The sequence below is a fragment of the Trifolium pratense genome, linkage group LG3 (genome assembly GCF_020283565.1).
Source record: "Trifolium pratense cultivar HEN17-A07 linkage group LG3, ARS_RC_1.1, whole genome shotgun sequence".
NCBI classification, from domain to species: Eukaryota; Viridiplantae; Streptophyta; class Magnoliopsida; order Fabales; family Fabaceae; genus Trifolium; species Trifolium pratense.
In genome coordinates, this window is record NC_060061.1 from 42497622 (window position 1) to 42515964 (window position 18343).

At 32.4% G+C, this 18343-nt stretch overlaps 2 protein-coding genes across 3 annotated transcripts; both read left to right on the top strand.

Moving 5' to 3' along the window:
• Positions 1–14152: 14152 nt before the first annotated feature.
• On the top strand, positions 14153–15750 carry LOC123916856. Of its 2 annotated transcripts, XM_045968424.1 has the most exons (3): positions 14153–15135; positions 15214–15284; positions 15359–15750. In XM_045968424.1, the coding sequence occupies exons 1-3, from the start codon at positions 14292–14294 to the stop codon at positions 15464–15466; spliced, it is 1023 nt and encodes a 340-aa protein (XP_045824380.1). In that variant the 5' UTR covers positions 14153–14291; the 3' UTR covers positions 15467–15750. The 2 variants fall into 2 exon arrangements, with proteins under 2 accessions (XP_045824380.1, XP_045824379.1); XM_045968423.1 differs by having other exon boundaries at positions 14153–15284.
• LOC123915144 lies at positions 15609–17251 on the top strand. Its single transcript, XM_045966294.1, has 3 exons — positions 15609–15678; positions 15726–15871; positions 15950–17251. Exons 1-3 carry the CDS (start codon positions 15609–15611, stop codon positions 17249–17251), a joined length of 1518 nt encoding a protein of 505 aa, XP_045822250.1.
• The last annotated feature ends 1092 nt before the right edge of the window (positions 17252–18343 follow it).

The window sequence follows — 18343 nt, forward strand, 5'->3', positions numbered from 1 at the left end:
ATTTATTTATTTTTGCTTATAATAATGTTTTGAGGGTTGAGTAAAAAAATATAGTGATTTGAGGATGTAATTGGCTGAATCGTTTATGTAGAGACAAAACTACTTGATGATTTTTAAATTTTAAAAATTAAATATTTCATAAATTTGAAAAAGTAACTGTTGGATTGAAAATATTTTTACTTGTTTTATAACGAATACGAAAATTTTATAAAATTACCGTTTGATTGAAAGTTCGGATCTCAATAACATATCAAATGATTTTCAATTTTTCTAAATTTTTTATAGATGATCTATATGATATAAACGTTCAATCTAACGGTAAATTTTATAAAATTCATATTCGGTAGATTGTCAACGGTGGTCCACCGTAGCATTAATTAACCTTTATTGGAAAAGTAGTTTTTTTAGATTTATTGCAAAAATGATGTATTTGGTCTCTATTTTAGACTAAAATAAATACATCTATTTTCCAATGAATCTAAAAAAACTACTTTTGCTTACATATTAGGCCAAAAAAATTACTTCTATTTATAAGAAAAAAAGATACCTATGAAATCTCCAATTTACCTCTATTTAATTTGTTGACACGTCATAAAATAAACTAAAATATTGATAGAATAAAAGCTAAAAATAAACGTAAGTAACAAATAAAAATAAATTGTTAATAATTTTATGTTATAACATATAAATTGTAAGTAACAAATAAAAATAAATAAAGTTTGTGACATTTTTGTGTTGTTGTCTACGTGAGTAAAAATAAGAGTGTGTTGTTGTTGTTTTTAGGGTTTAGAAATTTTATTTTTTTTAGAAAGTTGGATTTGGACATGGACCAATGTTATAAGTGATAAAATTTATAATTAATTGTATAAAAATTAAAAATAACACGGGTCACAGACCAACTCACGGATTTAACCCTCGTAACCCGCGGTTTTAACGGTCCAACCCACACGGGCAAAAATATAAACGGACCAAAATAAAATGGTTTTAAGTACGTGCGGGTTGCGGGTTAAACGGGTCGACTTGCGGACCTTAACCCATATACCTAGCTCTAATATATATTAATATGAAATCTACTATTTTTTGTGATTCTCACGGAACTTGTGTTTTTACTAATATATTATGTTGTCTATTTTTTTTTTAATAATTTTACGGGTTATGTTCATATTAATACGGGAACCTAATTTTTTTGGTTATATCTAAGAGCCTTATATTTTTACTCCTATATTAATAAAGTTTTTTTTTCTTACAATTTTATGAGTTATACTCATATATTTATACGGGGACATAATCTTTTGTGTGAATTCCGCGGGACCTATATTTTTCCTCTTATTCATAAGTGTTCTGGTGAACACTCGAAGGGGATTGTATTATTGATATTGGATTAAATAATATTGTAGAAATCTAGACCCAAGAAAGGTCTATATGCGTGAAAATAAAAAAGAATGTATATCCTTGACCATGAATGATCAATGCTATTTATAGAGTCTCATTCCTTCTTATCCAAGCTCCATTACCCTGTTTTTCGGCCACGTCCTTCTTCCTCCGTGAGTGGCGTCCTTAGGGGTGGTTATTCCCCCCCCCCCCCCCACCTCCTATTTCGGTGGATCATGGGGGGTGGTTATTATCTTCTCCCCTTAAAGAGTGAGAGATCATAGAGGAGATTTTTTTTCCCACCTAGCGCCATAATTTCCAGATATTGGCGTCATCCTAGCTCGTCCCGCCTTACATTATTTGAAAGTGTGGATTGGATCATATTGGGCCACTTCTTGTTGGGCCTTGGTAAAGTTTTCCTATCCACACCCGGTCCAATAAGGTTTCGTGTTCTTTAATAATTTATGTAGACCTAAATTTATACTCATATATTAATACGATAACCTTTTTTTTTGTGATTTCTACGAGACTTATATTTTTAATCATATGTTAATAAAGTTGTTTATTTTTATTTTTTTTTATAATTTTACGGGTTATATTGGATCATATATTAATACAGGGACCTAATTATTTTGTTGATTTTTACGAGTCCTATGTTTTTTATTAATATACTCCCTCCGGCCACAAATATAAGCAAAAATGTACTTTTTAGATTCATTGAATAACAGATGTATCTAGACTATAATACAGACCAGATACATTTGTTATTCAATGAATCTAAAAAATGCACTTTTGCTTATATTTATGTCCGGAGGGAGTATATATTAATAAAGTTGCCCATTATTTCATAATTTCTACCGACATATATTCATACTCATATATTATTACAAGGATCTAATCTTTTTTGTGTGATTTCTGCGGGGCCTATTTTTACTCTTATTAACGAAGTTTCCAATTTTTTACTATTTTTTGTGAGACATATATTTATAGTCATATATTAATACGAGAATCTAATCTGTTGTGTGATTTTTACGGGACTTATGTGTTATACTCATATTAATAAGTTTGTCCGTTATTTTATAACACCTATGAGACATATATTTATACGCATATATTAATATGGTAACTTTGTTTTTTGTGATTTCTACGGGACTTATACTTTTATTTATATATTAATTAAGTTGTCTATTTTATTCTATTTTTTTACAATTTTAAGGGTTATACTCATATTTAATACGGTGACCTAATTATTTTGATGATTTTTGTAAGACCTATATTTTCACTAACATATTAATATGATTGTCTATTTTTTAATAATTTTTACAGGACTATATTTATACTCAAATATTTAATACATGGACTTAAGTTTTTTTTGGTGATTTTTACATGACTTATGTTTTTACTAATATATTAATAAGGTAGCCTATTTTTTCATAATTTCTACACTATCTATATTTATATTCATATATTAATACGGAGACCCAAGGTTTTTTGGTGATAATTTTACTATTGTTTTTTTCCTATTTTTTTAAACCAAATATTATATCTTTTTATTTTTTACTATTTCATGTTACCAAGGAGAGGCAACGCCGCGACTCCTGTGCGGACGCACGGATGTCCTGCTAATTACAAATTAAAAGTAAATATTATGAGTGGACCATAACAAGTGATTGGACACATGTCTTAGTTTAAACTACTGAGCTTTTCAATCTACAACTTTATGAGATCAGAATCATATCCAAATAAAAAGTATCTAGTAGTTTTATAGAGATGAAAAAATCAACCATTTATTTTTTAATTATGTATTTTCTATATATGTTTGGAAGGAAATTTATAAGTGGTTGAATGTTGATTTTATACCTTTTGAGAAAGTTTGGAGTATTTCAATGATTTTGATGCTTTGCTGGAGAATAAAAAATGCTAAAGGCCGTTCTTATTTGGTCAGTTATCACGTGGAGTCTTTGAAATGTCCGTAATAATGTCATGTTTAGATGAAAAGTAGCTAATGTGACTATTATAGTGGATCAGATTTTATTTATTTCATGATTTTGGTTCACATGGAGAATGAGAAATAAATCATCTTTTGCTTTTTTATTGGTATAATGACCTATTAGTTTGCCTCCGTAACATCTAATGAAGCTCTCTTGTATTGTAAGGGTTGCAATTTTTCTTTATAAAAAAATATTTTCCTAATATTTATTTAACAACATCATAGCATTTTGCCAAATTATTTTATCTATAAATAAAGTGACAAATACTACCTAAAACCACCTGTCGAAATCAGCTTGTAGATTGAAAAAAAAATGCTTTTTTAAAAACATGAATCTTGTTTGCATGGAATGGAATAATGCACAATCAAATCAGCTTGTATTATTCTCAATTTTTTGTGTGTGCATAAAAAACGAATAATTTTTTTCTTATCAATACATAAAAACGAATAATCTAGCTTGACTAGTGGTGGTGGAACATAGTGTTTTTTTTTTTTTTGGCTACAAAGAGCATGGTGTTAAAATAATATGAAAGTATATTCCAAAATTTTTAAATCATATAATTTGTAAGGTGCATATTATCTTGTTTATGTTATGGACCGATTATAACTTCTCTTAGATCAAGTACAAGTATAAGTCGCAGGTATCAAATATAAGATTCTTTTTTAAAGGCTCCAAATATAAGATTCTTAATGTCAATGTAATGTGTGACATTTCAAAAGTGATGAATCAAAAGAAAAAGTTGAACAAATAAACACTATGCTCAATGGATGGCTTAAATATCTTTGTAACAGTAAAGGTAAGTAACGCATTATTCTACCTCTTTAATGGCTTCCACGCAAGCCTCCTACTTTTTTCACTTTCCACTTTTGTCACGGCTTGCTTACACCACCCTTTTAATTGAGTTGACTTAATTTAAAGGTAAACGATTTATTGACCATTGAATTTTCGGTATAATATTATTAGTATTTGGTATTCTTGAAGTTACTTAATAGTTGGTTACTTAATAGTTTTTTTTTTGACAAAAGTTGGTTACTTAATAGTTGATTCAATGGTAATTGATATTGGAGTTGATAAATAGGATTATGGTTCGATTCTGTGTAACTGTGATTGAGAGGGGTTGAAACTGGTAGAACTGATTCTCGGACCAGATTAGACGATCAGTTAACTGAATATTAATAGTGAAAACTAAAAAAGAAGAAATTACTTTTATTCCACTCTTAAATATGGGTTGAGTTTTTTCGGTTGATAGACGAAGTGATAAGCAACGGAAGGCTAAACATAATTGCGATATTTTAAATTTGAATACAAGTAACTATTAGGGTACGTTTGATTTGCTAAAAAACAGGGGACTGGACTGGACAATTTTTATTGTACCATGTTTGATTTGAAACTAGTTATGAGACTGGACAAATTAGGCAGCAAGAGACATTTTTTGTCCCTCACTGAACCACATGACAACTTTTTGTCCACGGTACAACTATAAAAAATATGAAAATAATCATTTTATTTTCAAATATAAAAATATTATCGCCATATATCTCTCCATTACAGTTTTGTTCTGTCCTGTATTATCTTGTTCTGTCATGTATTATTCTGTCCAATTCTTACTGCTTTACGAATCAAACGCACCCTTAGATTATGATGTGGTAGTTAGAGATTATTTACACCGAGCTGATAACAATTATACAAGTGAGTTTGACACCATATTTTTATCCAAAATCTTAAGAAATTAGATTCATGAGTCATATTCCTTAATAAAAAAAAAACATCGGTCATCTCATTTATAAAGTGTCTATCCTCCACTTTTCAAAGCAATATGAGACTTAACTCACCGCACACGTTATCACAACAGTAACGTCTAATTTAGTAATATCTGCATGTCAATTGCGTTATAGACACAAAGTTGTGTTATTTTGACATAAATTTGATAGACAAATTAAATGGTTAACCCAATTTAAATATGTGCTTAATTATAATCAATACTAAGACTTAAATATAATTATAGTCCATTTGGCCTATGAAAAAAAATAAAAAATTAGTCCATTTATTTTAGCCAAACGGCAATTTTTTATCATCTATTTTTAATTATGCAATTTTAGTCATTTACATATCTAAAAAAATTTGGTCAATTTATAATTTTGATCGTCCAATCTGATGACCTGACATCTGACAATAAGAATTTACGTAAACTGAATTCACGCTTACCATTGAAACTCATAAAACGAAAATACAAGAATGAGTATCATACGTGAATTATATGGAACTCGTAACCACAACTTTCAAACTCAGAATCACATTTTTTCCACTCGAAAAACTTGCTGAAATGGAGAAAACAACAACACGAAGAGAATAACATTCTAGGTGGAGTGAATGAAAAGGAACAAACACGTGTAATGATGAGTTTTAGATACAATTGAAATTTATTTTAAAGATATTTTTGTGACTTTAAGATGTAATTAGTTTTTTTTGGGTGTGATTAGAAGTTTTTTTAATCAGTACAGTTGAAAATTTTGATTAATGTTATAAAAGACTTTGAAAAATATCATGAACAAATCTTAGTACTGTATGGCAAACAATTTTTCCATACATTAATAATTATTTTTTTGTGGCATGTGTGACTAATAATAATTTATTCATAAAGGTGTAATGTATGTTGAATTGTTGAAACTAAAAGAATACTATTTTTTTTTTGTGCTTGAAAAGAATACTATATGTTTGAGTAAAAAATAGTTTGACAAACATGAGTCTTATTATTGATAGGTTTGGGTAAGCCTAGTTTCAGGTCTATCCGTATGTAAGGAGGTTTTGGCCTAATCTCCCTCCTTCTTTTGTATTCCTCTCTCTCTCTCTCTATATATATATATATATATATATATAGAGTTTAATTGTTGTGCACCGTCGGTGTAATTTTTTTTTACACATGCATCCAATAACATGTTGCCACATCATTTAATGAATGTGACACATCATGTGTTTTTAATTATCATACATGATGTGTCGGAATATTATTGGATGCATGTGCAAAATAACTTTACACCGACGGTGCATAAAAATTAAATTCATATATATATATGAATAATGCTAGCAACACACTCTTTAACAAACACACTCCAACACACTCTCTTTTATTGGTTGAAATTCACATGGGTCCCATAAAAAAATGTGGACCCATATAACTTTTATGGGACCCATGTGAACTTCAACCAATAAAAAGAGAGTGTGTTGGAGTGTGTTTGTTAAAGAGTGTGTTGCTAGCACTCCTCATATATATATTGAAGCAGTAGCACTTTGTTACTCCTCTTTTGAAAAAAAAAATTTTTTTTTAGCGTTTATGTTTTTAACTATATAACTTTTTTAGCAGAAATATATATGTTGTCTATTTTAAAATAATGTATAAAAACATAACTTAGCAATTTGCAGCCGTGAATCAAGTAATTGACTTTAGTGATTAATGAATTTTCTTTAAAAACAAATTGATTAGAAGAAGCGGAAAACCTAAGTTTTTTTTTTTTTTTCATTTGATCATAACCATGTTCATTTTTTTTTTTATTTCTTTTAAAAAACTTGGTATCCGACCTTATGACCGACTAATCCAAGGAGATCAATCCCACATTCCACTTGTGGGGGCTCCATTTAAAGCCAAAGTTTTTTTTTTCTCTATATGGACTTATCCCACCGAAATTGGTACTAGGAGGAATCGAACCTAAAACCTTGAGAGGAGCATACTCCAAGGACTTAAGTCAACCCCACTAGACCAACCTCGAGTGGGTTAACCATGTTCAATTTTAAAACATTATCACGATTACAAGAATAATTCTTCTCTTTTTGACAAGTCCATAATATTTCTTCTTCCATAAGTTATATACTTATACGTATATCTTTTTCCTCAAGCAAGATGCTTATGGATGATGTCATAAAAATTATAGTGCACATAGGATCTATTTGGCAAAAATAGCTTATGGTCGATAAGTTAGCTAATAGCTTATGACTGATGGCTGCTGGCTGATAGCTTCTAGCTGATTGAAGTGTTTGGTAAAATTAGTGGTTCAACTGACTGATAAATGTAAAATGACATAAAAGGATATCTTTAATTCAATAATATTTTTTTATCAAATTAATACTATTTAAGATACTTAGAATTTAATATTTTAAATTTTTTTTATTTTTTTTACAATATTTTAAGTTTATTGATTCAATAAATATATCTTTCAATTCAAATGTTATTATTAAACTAATTTTTATATGCTATTTTTTTAAAAAAAAAATTATTTTCCTTTCAGTTGATATACTTTATGAAAAAATAATAACAAAATATATTCACAATATAGTATAATGATTAATTATAGTAAGGTAAGTTGTTTAAAAAAAATTATAGCTAGTAAGGTACGTACCTATGAATTGATAAAAAAAATGCTTTAGCCTTCATATTTGAAAATAGATAATAAGGCAACGTTAAAAAATAATATACATGTGATTTTAAAAGAGGCAACGTTAAAACATGTATTTACTTATTTTATTTTAAATACTAATGATAATAAATTATAAAGGGTAAATATGTATTTTAGTTAAAATAATAAGGATAAAAGAGGAATAAAAAATGAAAAGCTAGAAGCTATAAGCTCAGAAGCTACTTGAAATAACTTCTGAAAAATAAGCTATAAGTCAGTAAAATAAGCTAAAAGCTCTTTCTGAAAAGACTGTTACCAAATCAGGTCTTTTAGCTTATAAACCATAAAACAAAAACTAAAAGCTAGCATTTTTGGCTTCCCAAACAGACCCATAGTATGAATTTTTCAAAAGTTAGTATCAGAAACCGAAGATAAAAATAAAGTGTGTAAACAACTCCAGTTTCCAAATTTCTGTAAAAGAAATTTCAGTTTCCAATTTAGTTACTTTTTCGAATCACAATTAAAAAGAAACTACTTATAATTGTTAATTATAGGAGGAAATACTCCCTCCAATCCTACTTATAAGAAAACATTCACTTTTTTAGATATATTCAAAAATTGATGTATCTAGACAATAATATATACTAGATAGATTAAATTTCAATGTATCTAAAAAGTGAATATCTTCTTATAATTAGAACCGAAGGGAGTATATTTTTGGTGTAAAATATAAGTTATATAACTAATTTTACTAATAGTTGATCTCAATACGAAGCATTTAACACGAAGCATTTAACTCACCATCTTAAGTTTTCCATTTTTTTTAACTAGGTTATTTTAAAGTTTTTCGGTTTTTAATTTGTTAACAAATTGAGAAAAAAAAAGTATATAGCGGATAAATTTATAGTTTATAGCAGTTAAACTAATTTATAAGAATGAAATAACATAAAAAAAATATATAACACCGAAATTCTTAACAAAACAACCAAAAGTAGCCGCAGAACTATCCCAAAAAATATCATCGAACACAACCAAGTTTAGACAACCAAGCGTAGCCATCAATGTTGCATTAGCTAAGTCCAATAGACCTTTATGGGGTACAAAAAAAAACTTCTTTATTTTTAGAAACATATTAGAAGATGCACCTTAATAAAAATAAATCAAATCGGTAGTGTATATTAAATACAATACAATTTTAAAATAATTAAAAATGAAAAGGATGGGTATATATTGAGAATACATTCGATATTTTTTATCGAGTGGTTTAGTGATTAGAATTTTACGTTAAGATTTCATTTAAATAAATAATTTCACCTTAAGGTAAATAAGCGAGAGTAGATCGTTACATACAATATCTCTAATAACTGAACTATGCTCATGAATTTTTTTATAGTCCCTTCTTCTCTAATTATAAGCACATTTTCAAAAATAAAATTTGTCTATAAATATATGTCATTTTTCAAGTTTCCAGACACATTTATTATTACGTTTTTTTTTTTTGATAATGTATTACTCCCTCCAGTCTTATATATAAGGAACACATTGAGAAAAACACACATATCAAGGAGACTTATTTTTTTTATTAAAATTTCTAAAATGTTATGTGTTATTCCAAAATTAACCTTGAGAATGTATTTGTGTAATTAATGCATAACATTGGAATATGTTGCATTTTACACAATTTAATAAGGGTATATAAGGGATTATCTATTTAATAAAGAATAAATTTAAAGAATGTTTCTTATAAAAAGGACAAAAAAACATTTCCAAAGTGTTTCTTATATATAGGACCGGAGGGAGTATTACGTTTTCAAATATAACTATACTTTACACTGGAATAAGAAAAATAAACTACAAACTTTTCACCACAGAAAAATACCAAAAAACTAAACATTAATTATACTATCAACTAACCCACTACTTGGGTTGGTATAATGCTATTGGTTCTGAGAGTGTGATCATCAATCTCAAGTTGATTCTCTCTAGTACTAAGTTGGATGAGCTAATATAATTTCTTAAAAATTAATTATAATATCAATTTTTCTTAATATTCATGAAAAAATGTCAATAGGACATATAATAGGGGACAAAAGTACTACAAGTTATGTTGATAAAGTTAACATTAATTTATTTATTTTTTCTTATTTTAAATGTTTATAAATATATTTCGTTATTTATTGGTGCCAAACAAAGTACTAGTCGTGAATCCCTCGTGTGAGGTTGTCATGGTTACACGAAGACTCCTACAATAAACACTAATCCTTTAATCTTTTAGTTCAACAATTATAAAAAAATAAATCATTTTCTTTTTGCCCAAGCTACGAAGGAAACTTAGTTGGGATAAAATTAAAAACACATACTCTGAGTCTGAGAGATGATGTCAGTCTCACATGCAAGAATTATTTCTATACTAAAAATATTACATTATATATTTAGAGTTAGAATTCGAAAATTCTCAATTTATATAAGAAAAAAAATAGTTATAAAATTACTTGAAAACAAAATATAAATAAAATAATTTTGAGATGATTTGTTTAATTCATTTTAAAGTAATATATAAATTTATAGTACTACTTTTTATTGAAATTGAAATAACTAAAACTAGTAATTAATAGTTAATATTAGTGATACAATTTTTTTTTAAACAAAAATCGAATTATGGCAATGTTTACCGTATGGATAATTGTGGATATGTTTAATAGTGTTGGATTATGAAGTTTAAAAGATCATTTACATTAAATCAAGAGCTAAAACTTAGTATTTTCTCGTCCCAAAACTTTAGTTTTTTTGGAGTTTTGCATGAAGATTAAGAAATGATAAGTAAAGTCATTTTTACCCTTACTTTATTAAGAAAGAGAAAATATATTTAATTAATGTTTTAACTTTTGTAAGGGTATAAATGATAAAGTATCACTAAATGTGTATTAGTTTCTTAAAATGACTAAAATTTTGAGAGAAAATTAAAAAGCTAAAAAGACTAAGAGTGTGTTTGGATGAGGGATTCTAGAAATTCAAGAGATTTTAAATACTAGGCAATTCAATTGATTCAATTGAATTCCCTTGATTTTCAAATTTCAGTGTTTGGATAAAGTGTTGAAATTCCATCAATTGTAAAATTCTTTGTTTGGGTAATGTAATCGAATTTCCTTTATTTAATTTTATTTATTTTAATAAAATCGACCCTAAATCCAAAAATCGGCAGAAAAAATCCAAAATCGGTCAAAAACCATAAATCGGCTGAAAAACCTAAAATCGACTATAAACCATAAAATCGGTCGAAAAACCTAAAATCAGGCAAAAATCATAAAATCGGCCGAAAAACCGAAAATATCGGACAGGACGGACGTGGTAGTACATACTGATAGAGAAACATCACACACTTGCCACATTACATAATAGCATTGTTATGTTATTATAGGTCAGAAGCAGTTACCCCCTTGTGAATGAATCTAACGAGTAACGATGACCTCACGAGAGAGGAAAAGTCAATTGCAATGCAAAGTACAAACAAAAGATAAATGCTAACATGTACTTTAAGCGTATTTACCATTTTATAGGCAAAAATGTATTTTCTAAATTCATGATACTTGGTATCATTTTTTTTTCTATTTTTTTTATAAAATATATTGTTTGGATAATATTTCCAAAATAATTATACAAGAGTGAAAGGCAAACGGATAACAAGCTGCGTCGCTAATCTTTTTTTGGATGGCAAAACCAATCATTTCTAGATTCATTATATATTTAATGTATTTGGTCCATAATATAAATAAGATACATTAAATATACAATAAAACTAAAAATTATATTTTTGCTTATAAAGTGTACATAATAAAAAATTTAATATAGAAATTAGTATTCTTAAAAGTTGTGCATTTAAATTTTTAAAAATCAAAATATTATTTTTTAATGCAAAAAATTCTACTTCTAAGCTTCTTTACACTTGCTCTTAAGACGCACATCAACAAGATCCAACACCAAATGACGAGTTTGATCTATTAATAATAAAAGAAGGAATGAAACAACTTCACTTATAACGTGTTTAATTTAAGATCAATCAAACTAGAAACAAATGAACTAACCAAAGAATGATATTCTTATAATTCATAAAATCATGAAACAACTTTTTGTGATAAATTAAAGTTAACTAAATCAACCAAACGTTAGTTGTTTGGTAATAAAAAAAAAACCAATCGTTAGTTGGTCCAGTAATGGTGATTGACATTGGACTTGGTAGAGAATACCACAGTTCGATTTCTCGCAATTACGATCAGAAGGAGTTGAAAAACCACTTGATTGCAAAACTGACTTCCGAACCAGATTAGAAGATCCAATAACCCAGATCCTAGTGGTAAAACCTAAAAATAATAAAATTAGATAAATCTTATTCATAACTAATGCACGTGAAAAAAATTCGATTGAATGAGAAAATGATGTGTAACAGATATTTCCAACTAAGATTAATTATGGGTAACATAGAAACTCATACTGTATTGTTTACGTTGGAATTTGGTAAACAACCGCTAGTTTAAGTATTTAAACTCGCGAGATCAACTAGTAAATCTCAGGACAATTTTGTGTTTGTTCGTTTCAAGAAAACTGTTTGAAGGTTCGTTTGAATAAGGAAACGAACACTTAGGAATTAAAATATTTTAAAGCACACACGAGAAACTAATTCGAATCGCCTCGAAGTAGCAGTTTCTCAAGCAAGTATCTGGATTCAGACTTAGAAAAAATTACTGGAAAACAAATTGCATTGCATTGAATGAAAAACAATTACAAATAAAGATGGTTCACAAAACATACATTTCTCCTTCGAATTCCGTTCGTTCGATCGCTGAGTACTTAGAATTTTTAGAGAGAAAGTTTGTATAAATTTTGTGACCATTGTTCAGAATGAAAAACTACTATAAATACTACTACTAAGTGGTAACTGTTTCTTGATCATCTGGACGCTCCTTCATTTGCCACGTCGACCACGTTCTCCACTTTCATCTTTCATTTCTTCAGCGCGCGCCAAGACCTTTTGGGCCGTTCGTTGTTTCTTTTTTGGGCTTGGCCCAACTATCTCTCGATTCGATTTTGCGCCTTCGATAGCCTCCTGGTAAAACCAAAACTATACGCATCCTCTACAGCTCTCGAAACGCTTTTCTGCTTCGACATAGGGAGTTCTCGACACCAACTTTGAAAGTTTTGTTTTGATAATATAACCTCCAAAATAAATATTGGACCCACCAATTATATTTAATTGATAAATACCAAATTTATGTCCAACAAATTGCCCCCCAAAAATGCCATTTTCGACGGTGTCTATCGAAAGAGGAAGTGGCATTTTTGAAAGTATTAATGGATAACTTTCTTTTCCATTTATCTCTCCTATCGTTTAGGCTGCCATTCAAAACTTTGGATTGGCTCCAAAACTTGTTTTTCTTTCCACCTGTCCAGGGGTTTGGACACTTGTCAACATAGGAAGTTGAAAAAATTTGCTATTTTCCTCAATCCGTGTGCCTCTATAAATAGCCAGATTCTTCCTTTATTGCGTTTTTCTCCAATTTTTGCTCTGTCAACTGTTCATCTTCTTCTTCATCTTCTGCGATTCTTTCTTGAATTCTTGCTTCCAAAAGACTTCTTGTCTTCACTTTTCTACTTATCACCCAGTCATCAACTTTCTTTTCACTCGGATTTTCCTCAACCGTTGCAAACAACCTGTGATTCCCAAATTTAACCCTAATCACCATTCTTTCACGCCATCTTTATACCTTCATCAATGGCGTCAGATTCAGGTGTCAGAAAATTCCTTCCTTACGCCGGTAAGTGGACCGCCGCCACTCTTTCTTCTTACGATGAGGATGTGGTTCCAGAACCATCGTTGCGTCTGGACTTGCAAAAGTTTTGGGAAAGTCAATTAATCTTTCCTTATTCTGTTGATAACCTCGTGCATGCATTTGGGGGACCCAAGCCAAGTGATAAAAGTCGGAATTCCAAGGTTTTGTCTGTTTTTCCTGTTTATAAGCCTTGTGTTCCTAGGGTTTTCATTAGTGAACCCTATAATTTTAGCTATATCAAGGCGCCTAACAGAGTGTTTCGATCAGCTCCTTCTTTGAATGATCAATACCTTGGCTGGTTAGACAGGGTACAACGTGATAAGGCTGACATTTGGCAAGCCTGTGGTATTTATGACCTTATTCAGCTTTCTCGGACAGGCCTTAAATATCAGCAAGAGATGATTATTGCTGCTTTACACTTCTTTGAGTCTTCCACCAACACTTTCCACTTCGAATGTGGCATGATGACTCCTACACTGCTGGATGTTGCTGCCATTACTGGCTTATCGCCTCTTGGCGACACTTACGATCCTTGCAAAGCTTCCGACACCATCAAATTCGACTTTCGAAACAAGTCTTACTCTAAATACATCGTGGAGAATCGAAAGACTAGTGATGAAGTAAGTGACGAAGAACACATCGCTTTCTTAACCTTATGGCTATCGCAGTATGTCTTCTGCACTCAATCTCTCCAAGTAGCCAAGAAATTCATCCCTATGGCTATTCAATTACATGAGTGCCAGCAATTCAACTTCGCTCGGCTTATTCTTGGATGTCTTTATGAATCCATGAGGGATGCTTGTGAACATCTTAAAAGAACAGGTGATGGATCCACCTTTTTAGGTGCTGGCCCTTTCTGGTTACTGCAATTATGGCTAACTGCCACTTTTCATGCTGAGCTTGACCTTTTCTTGCCTGAGCCATACTATGAGGAATCAAGAACACGTCGAGTCGAAGGCACGAGGTTGGCGAGAATGGTGCCTAGGGAAAGAGGCCTTGGTTATGATGTGGCTTTCCAACAGTATTTTAATACTTTTCTCAGCCTGAAGAAGTTCAAGCCTAGCTTTGCTCCCTTTGTGGATAGGCCACTTGGTCCTCCTTGGTTTACTCACAGATTTCCTTCTCCACCAGAATTTGAGATGGTAACCAACAGCATTTGGAATGCTTACTTGATGCCTACAGTCTTGTCTTGTCGAATTGGCTTGACCTCTGGAGATTTTGGGTTAGTTGGCTACTTCCCAAACCTGGTGTCTCGCCAATTTGGCTTAACTCAAATACTCCCTAAGAGCATATACTTGGAAGAGAGGGAGGTTTGTTTAGGCAAGCATGGCATGACAGAACCACAGTTCTATTCATTCTTGAACCACTTCAATCAGCCTTCTTATGAGCTTACCCCATTCGACTTCGCTCCCTCACATGCCTGCACTAGGGAATTTTTTACCTGGTGGTCTCGACACTATGAAGGACGCCTGGTTGACAAGACTGCCTTACTCACTGCTATCTCTAATGGGTTCGACTCATCTATTTTGAACAAGATTAAGTCGAAATTGAACGCCAGAGGTATTCTTTTAGTTTTACTTTTACTTGCATCATTTTTACCTTGCGTGCTTTTCTCTTATGCGCACCTCTTCGATGCAGGGAGTAAGTCGAAGGCAGGTTCCAGCGACTCTAGCAAGCCTCTTCCTCCACCATCTAAGGTTGAACTACAGGTAGGCTTTTATCTTCTTGTGGCTTCTCACACTTCTGTAAGATTTCTATGTTAACTTTGATATGCCCTTCCTAGATTGCTTCACGCAAGAGGCCTCATTCAACTGAAACTCCTTCTGTTTCGAAAAAACAAAAGCCTGTTCCAGCCACTTGTTCGAGTGCTCCAGATAAGGTACTTATCTAGCAAAAGACTTTTCTCTTCTTTTCCTTACCTGCGAACTTACGGAGTTGTGGCTTGCAGGATATTCCTGTTCTCTCGACCATCCCCGAACAGACTACCGTTGTTACTACTCAAGATCTTTCTCCCAGTGCTGAACCCATTACTGATGAGAAAAAGAAAAAGAAGAAGAAGAAGAAAGAACGCCAACCCACCCAAGAAAGTACTCCTGAGCGCAAGTCCTCTGAGATTGAGGCACAACCTGATACTCTGGCATCACCTGAAGATCCTCCTTTGGAACAATCGGAGAGGAAGAAAAAGAAGAAAAAGAAACAGAAAAAATCTCCTGCTGCAACTACTGTTGTCGAGGCTTCTGCTACTGCAAAAGAAACAACTTCACAACCTGAAGCTTCTGCTACCCCTCAAACCCAAGTAAGCCATTCTTATTTCTTGTTACTTCTCCAGCTTTTGGCTGTGTTACTCATTCTTTCATGGTTTTATTTGTTTCAGCCACAAAACTCTGCTCAAGTTATTTCTCAGGATGAGCCTACTCCTAGCAAAGCGGCGGAGGGGGTGGTCGAAGGACCAAGCGATGCACATCCTGAAGATGTTGCAGAAAAAATCCCATCTCCTCAGCCTGTCGGAACGGCCATTCTTGCTGAAACCTCACCACCGCCCAAGGCTCCTGGCTCGCCTCACCGCGCTTTCGAAGATGACAACCTTAAGCCTGACAATGAAGAAGACCAACTCGATCAAAGCTTACCACAACAGAATCCTTCGACAAATCCTGCCCAAGTATTGGCTGATAATGATCCTCCAACCAACTTTCAAGCTGACCCCATTGCTAATACTGAACAAAGGCCAACAGTTGATGGCGAGCACTCCACTACCAATCAACCACAACCAAGTGGGTCAAACCATGAGTCTAGTTCACCCAGTGCTGGCACTTTCGACTCTGAAGATGGGAACTCCTATATTGGTGATTCACTTGGTGAAGAGGGAACTTCCGTGTCGAAGCCATTTCCTACTGTTGTCCTGCCAGCTGAACTTGCTAAAGAGTTAAAAGATTTAACTCCCGTAGATGCACTTAGCAAGCTTTTATCAAGCTATGGCACCTCTAGCTCCGCTGTTGAGGACACAAAGGGTAGGGAAGATGTACTTGAGCAAGAACAGTTTGAGCATGAAATCAGGTTCAGGAGAGAAATTCTTAATGGGGATATGCTGGGCTTGCTTGAGCGTGACTCTTCTATATATTACAACATCAAAGCCCTTTTTCGCAAGCTGCAGAACCCAAGGACTGACGAAGCCATGTTCCTTCTAGTGACTCAGGCTGAAACCTTTTTAGAACAATTCGTTAGTCAATCTCAGCTCCTAACCAGGACTAGCAGCCTTTTGACATCTCTGCTTGCCACCCAGCAACACCATTTCGAGCAAGCTAATAGTTGCAATGCAGAGGTCACAACTATCAAGGCTGCCTCTGATGAAGCTCTTGAGCAACTTGTGGCTTGTGAGAACAATATTGCTCAATGGCAATCTGAAATCGAAGCGCTAAAGGCAAAGATTCGACAAGAGGAGGCTAAGATGGAAAAGCTAGCTGCAGTGGCTATTGAAGCACAAAAGGTTAAGCTTGATGAGCTAGCACGTGAAGGTATCCAACACTACAGTGATGGTCTAGCTGTCCAGAAGCGAGTTGAGCACCTTGCTAGTGATAAGGAAATGCTACAACGTAAACTGGCGTCCATTCGAACTCAGTATTACCAATTTCAAGCGGCCAATCGAAAGCCTCCTTCAACATCCCAACAACAACCTTGACTTTATAAATTTTCCTTTTAGTCTCAAGTTTTTTTTTCTTTTGGATGTCGTAATTGTAAATCTTTTAACACTAGCAACTGTCAAACAATTTCGTACATGCCTTTTGAATGCATGCCTGTTTTGGCTTTTTAATGCTGCATGTTCATATATTGGCTGAGTATTTTATTCCTTTGTTGTTGTTTGCTTTCCTTCTTCTGGGCCACTTTCCAAAGCCTTATTAATGGCACTTTGTAAGGAATGAAGCGAACATGTTTCCAAAGCAGTCAACATAATTAACTACATGGCTTTGAGCATTAATGCAATAGCATTTCCTATGCAAACTGAACGTGGTTAGTTGTAACTGCCTAGCTATTAACGCGTATTAATCCTTCTATAAATACCCACGCCTTGCAACTCTTTTGTTCAGCACTTTGCACCAATTAACGCATCAACACCTCTCCACAAAGAATGGATAACAAGAAAGATCTTCCTTCCTCTGCCCCGAGCTCAAGCACACCACGTCCTCTTGGAAGGGGACGAATCAAGATTCCAGCTTCCAAACCTCCACGCACTAGAATCCTTCGCCCTAGGCCGGCACCAGCCAAGGTAGTAGAAACCATAATTCTCTCTTCTGATTCTTCAAGCTCTAGTTCAGATGATGAAGATGAAGACTACCTCAAGTTCCTCAGTACCCTAGAGCCTGATGAAGAATACCCAGGAACTCCAACTCCTTCTTCTGAGGATGAAGACTCTCAGATCTCAGAACTTTCCAATTCTGATTCAAAGGATGAGGGAACTCGGGTTCAGGGTAAACCTTAAATGGTTACCCTTCAACATTCAACCAATTCTTGTACTTTCTTGAACATTCTTGAATGATTGGTTGTATTGTTGATTTTGTATGAATAAAAATTGATTCTTGGCATTTTCTTTTACCATCTTGCAAATTTTATCCTTGCGTTATTCATTTTTTATGGTTATTTCTTGCAACATTGGCTTGTATTTCTTTAAATATTTGCCATTCATGTTGACTGAACGTTTCTCAGGAGTTAACTCTTCAATCTCATAAGCTCCATTTGACAAAACTTGAGAAATCTTAAATGGTCCTTCCCAATT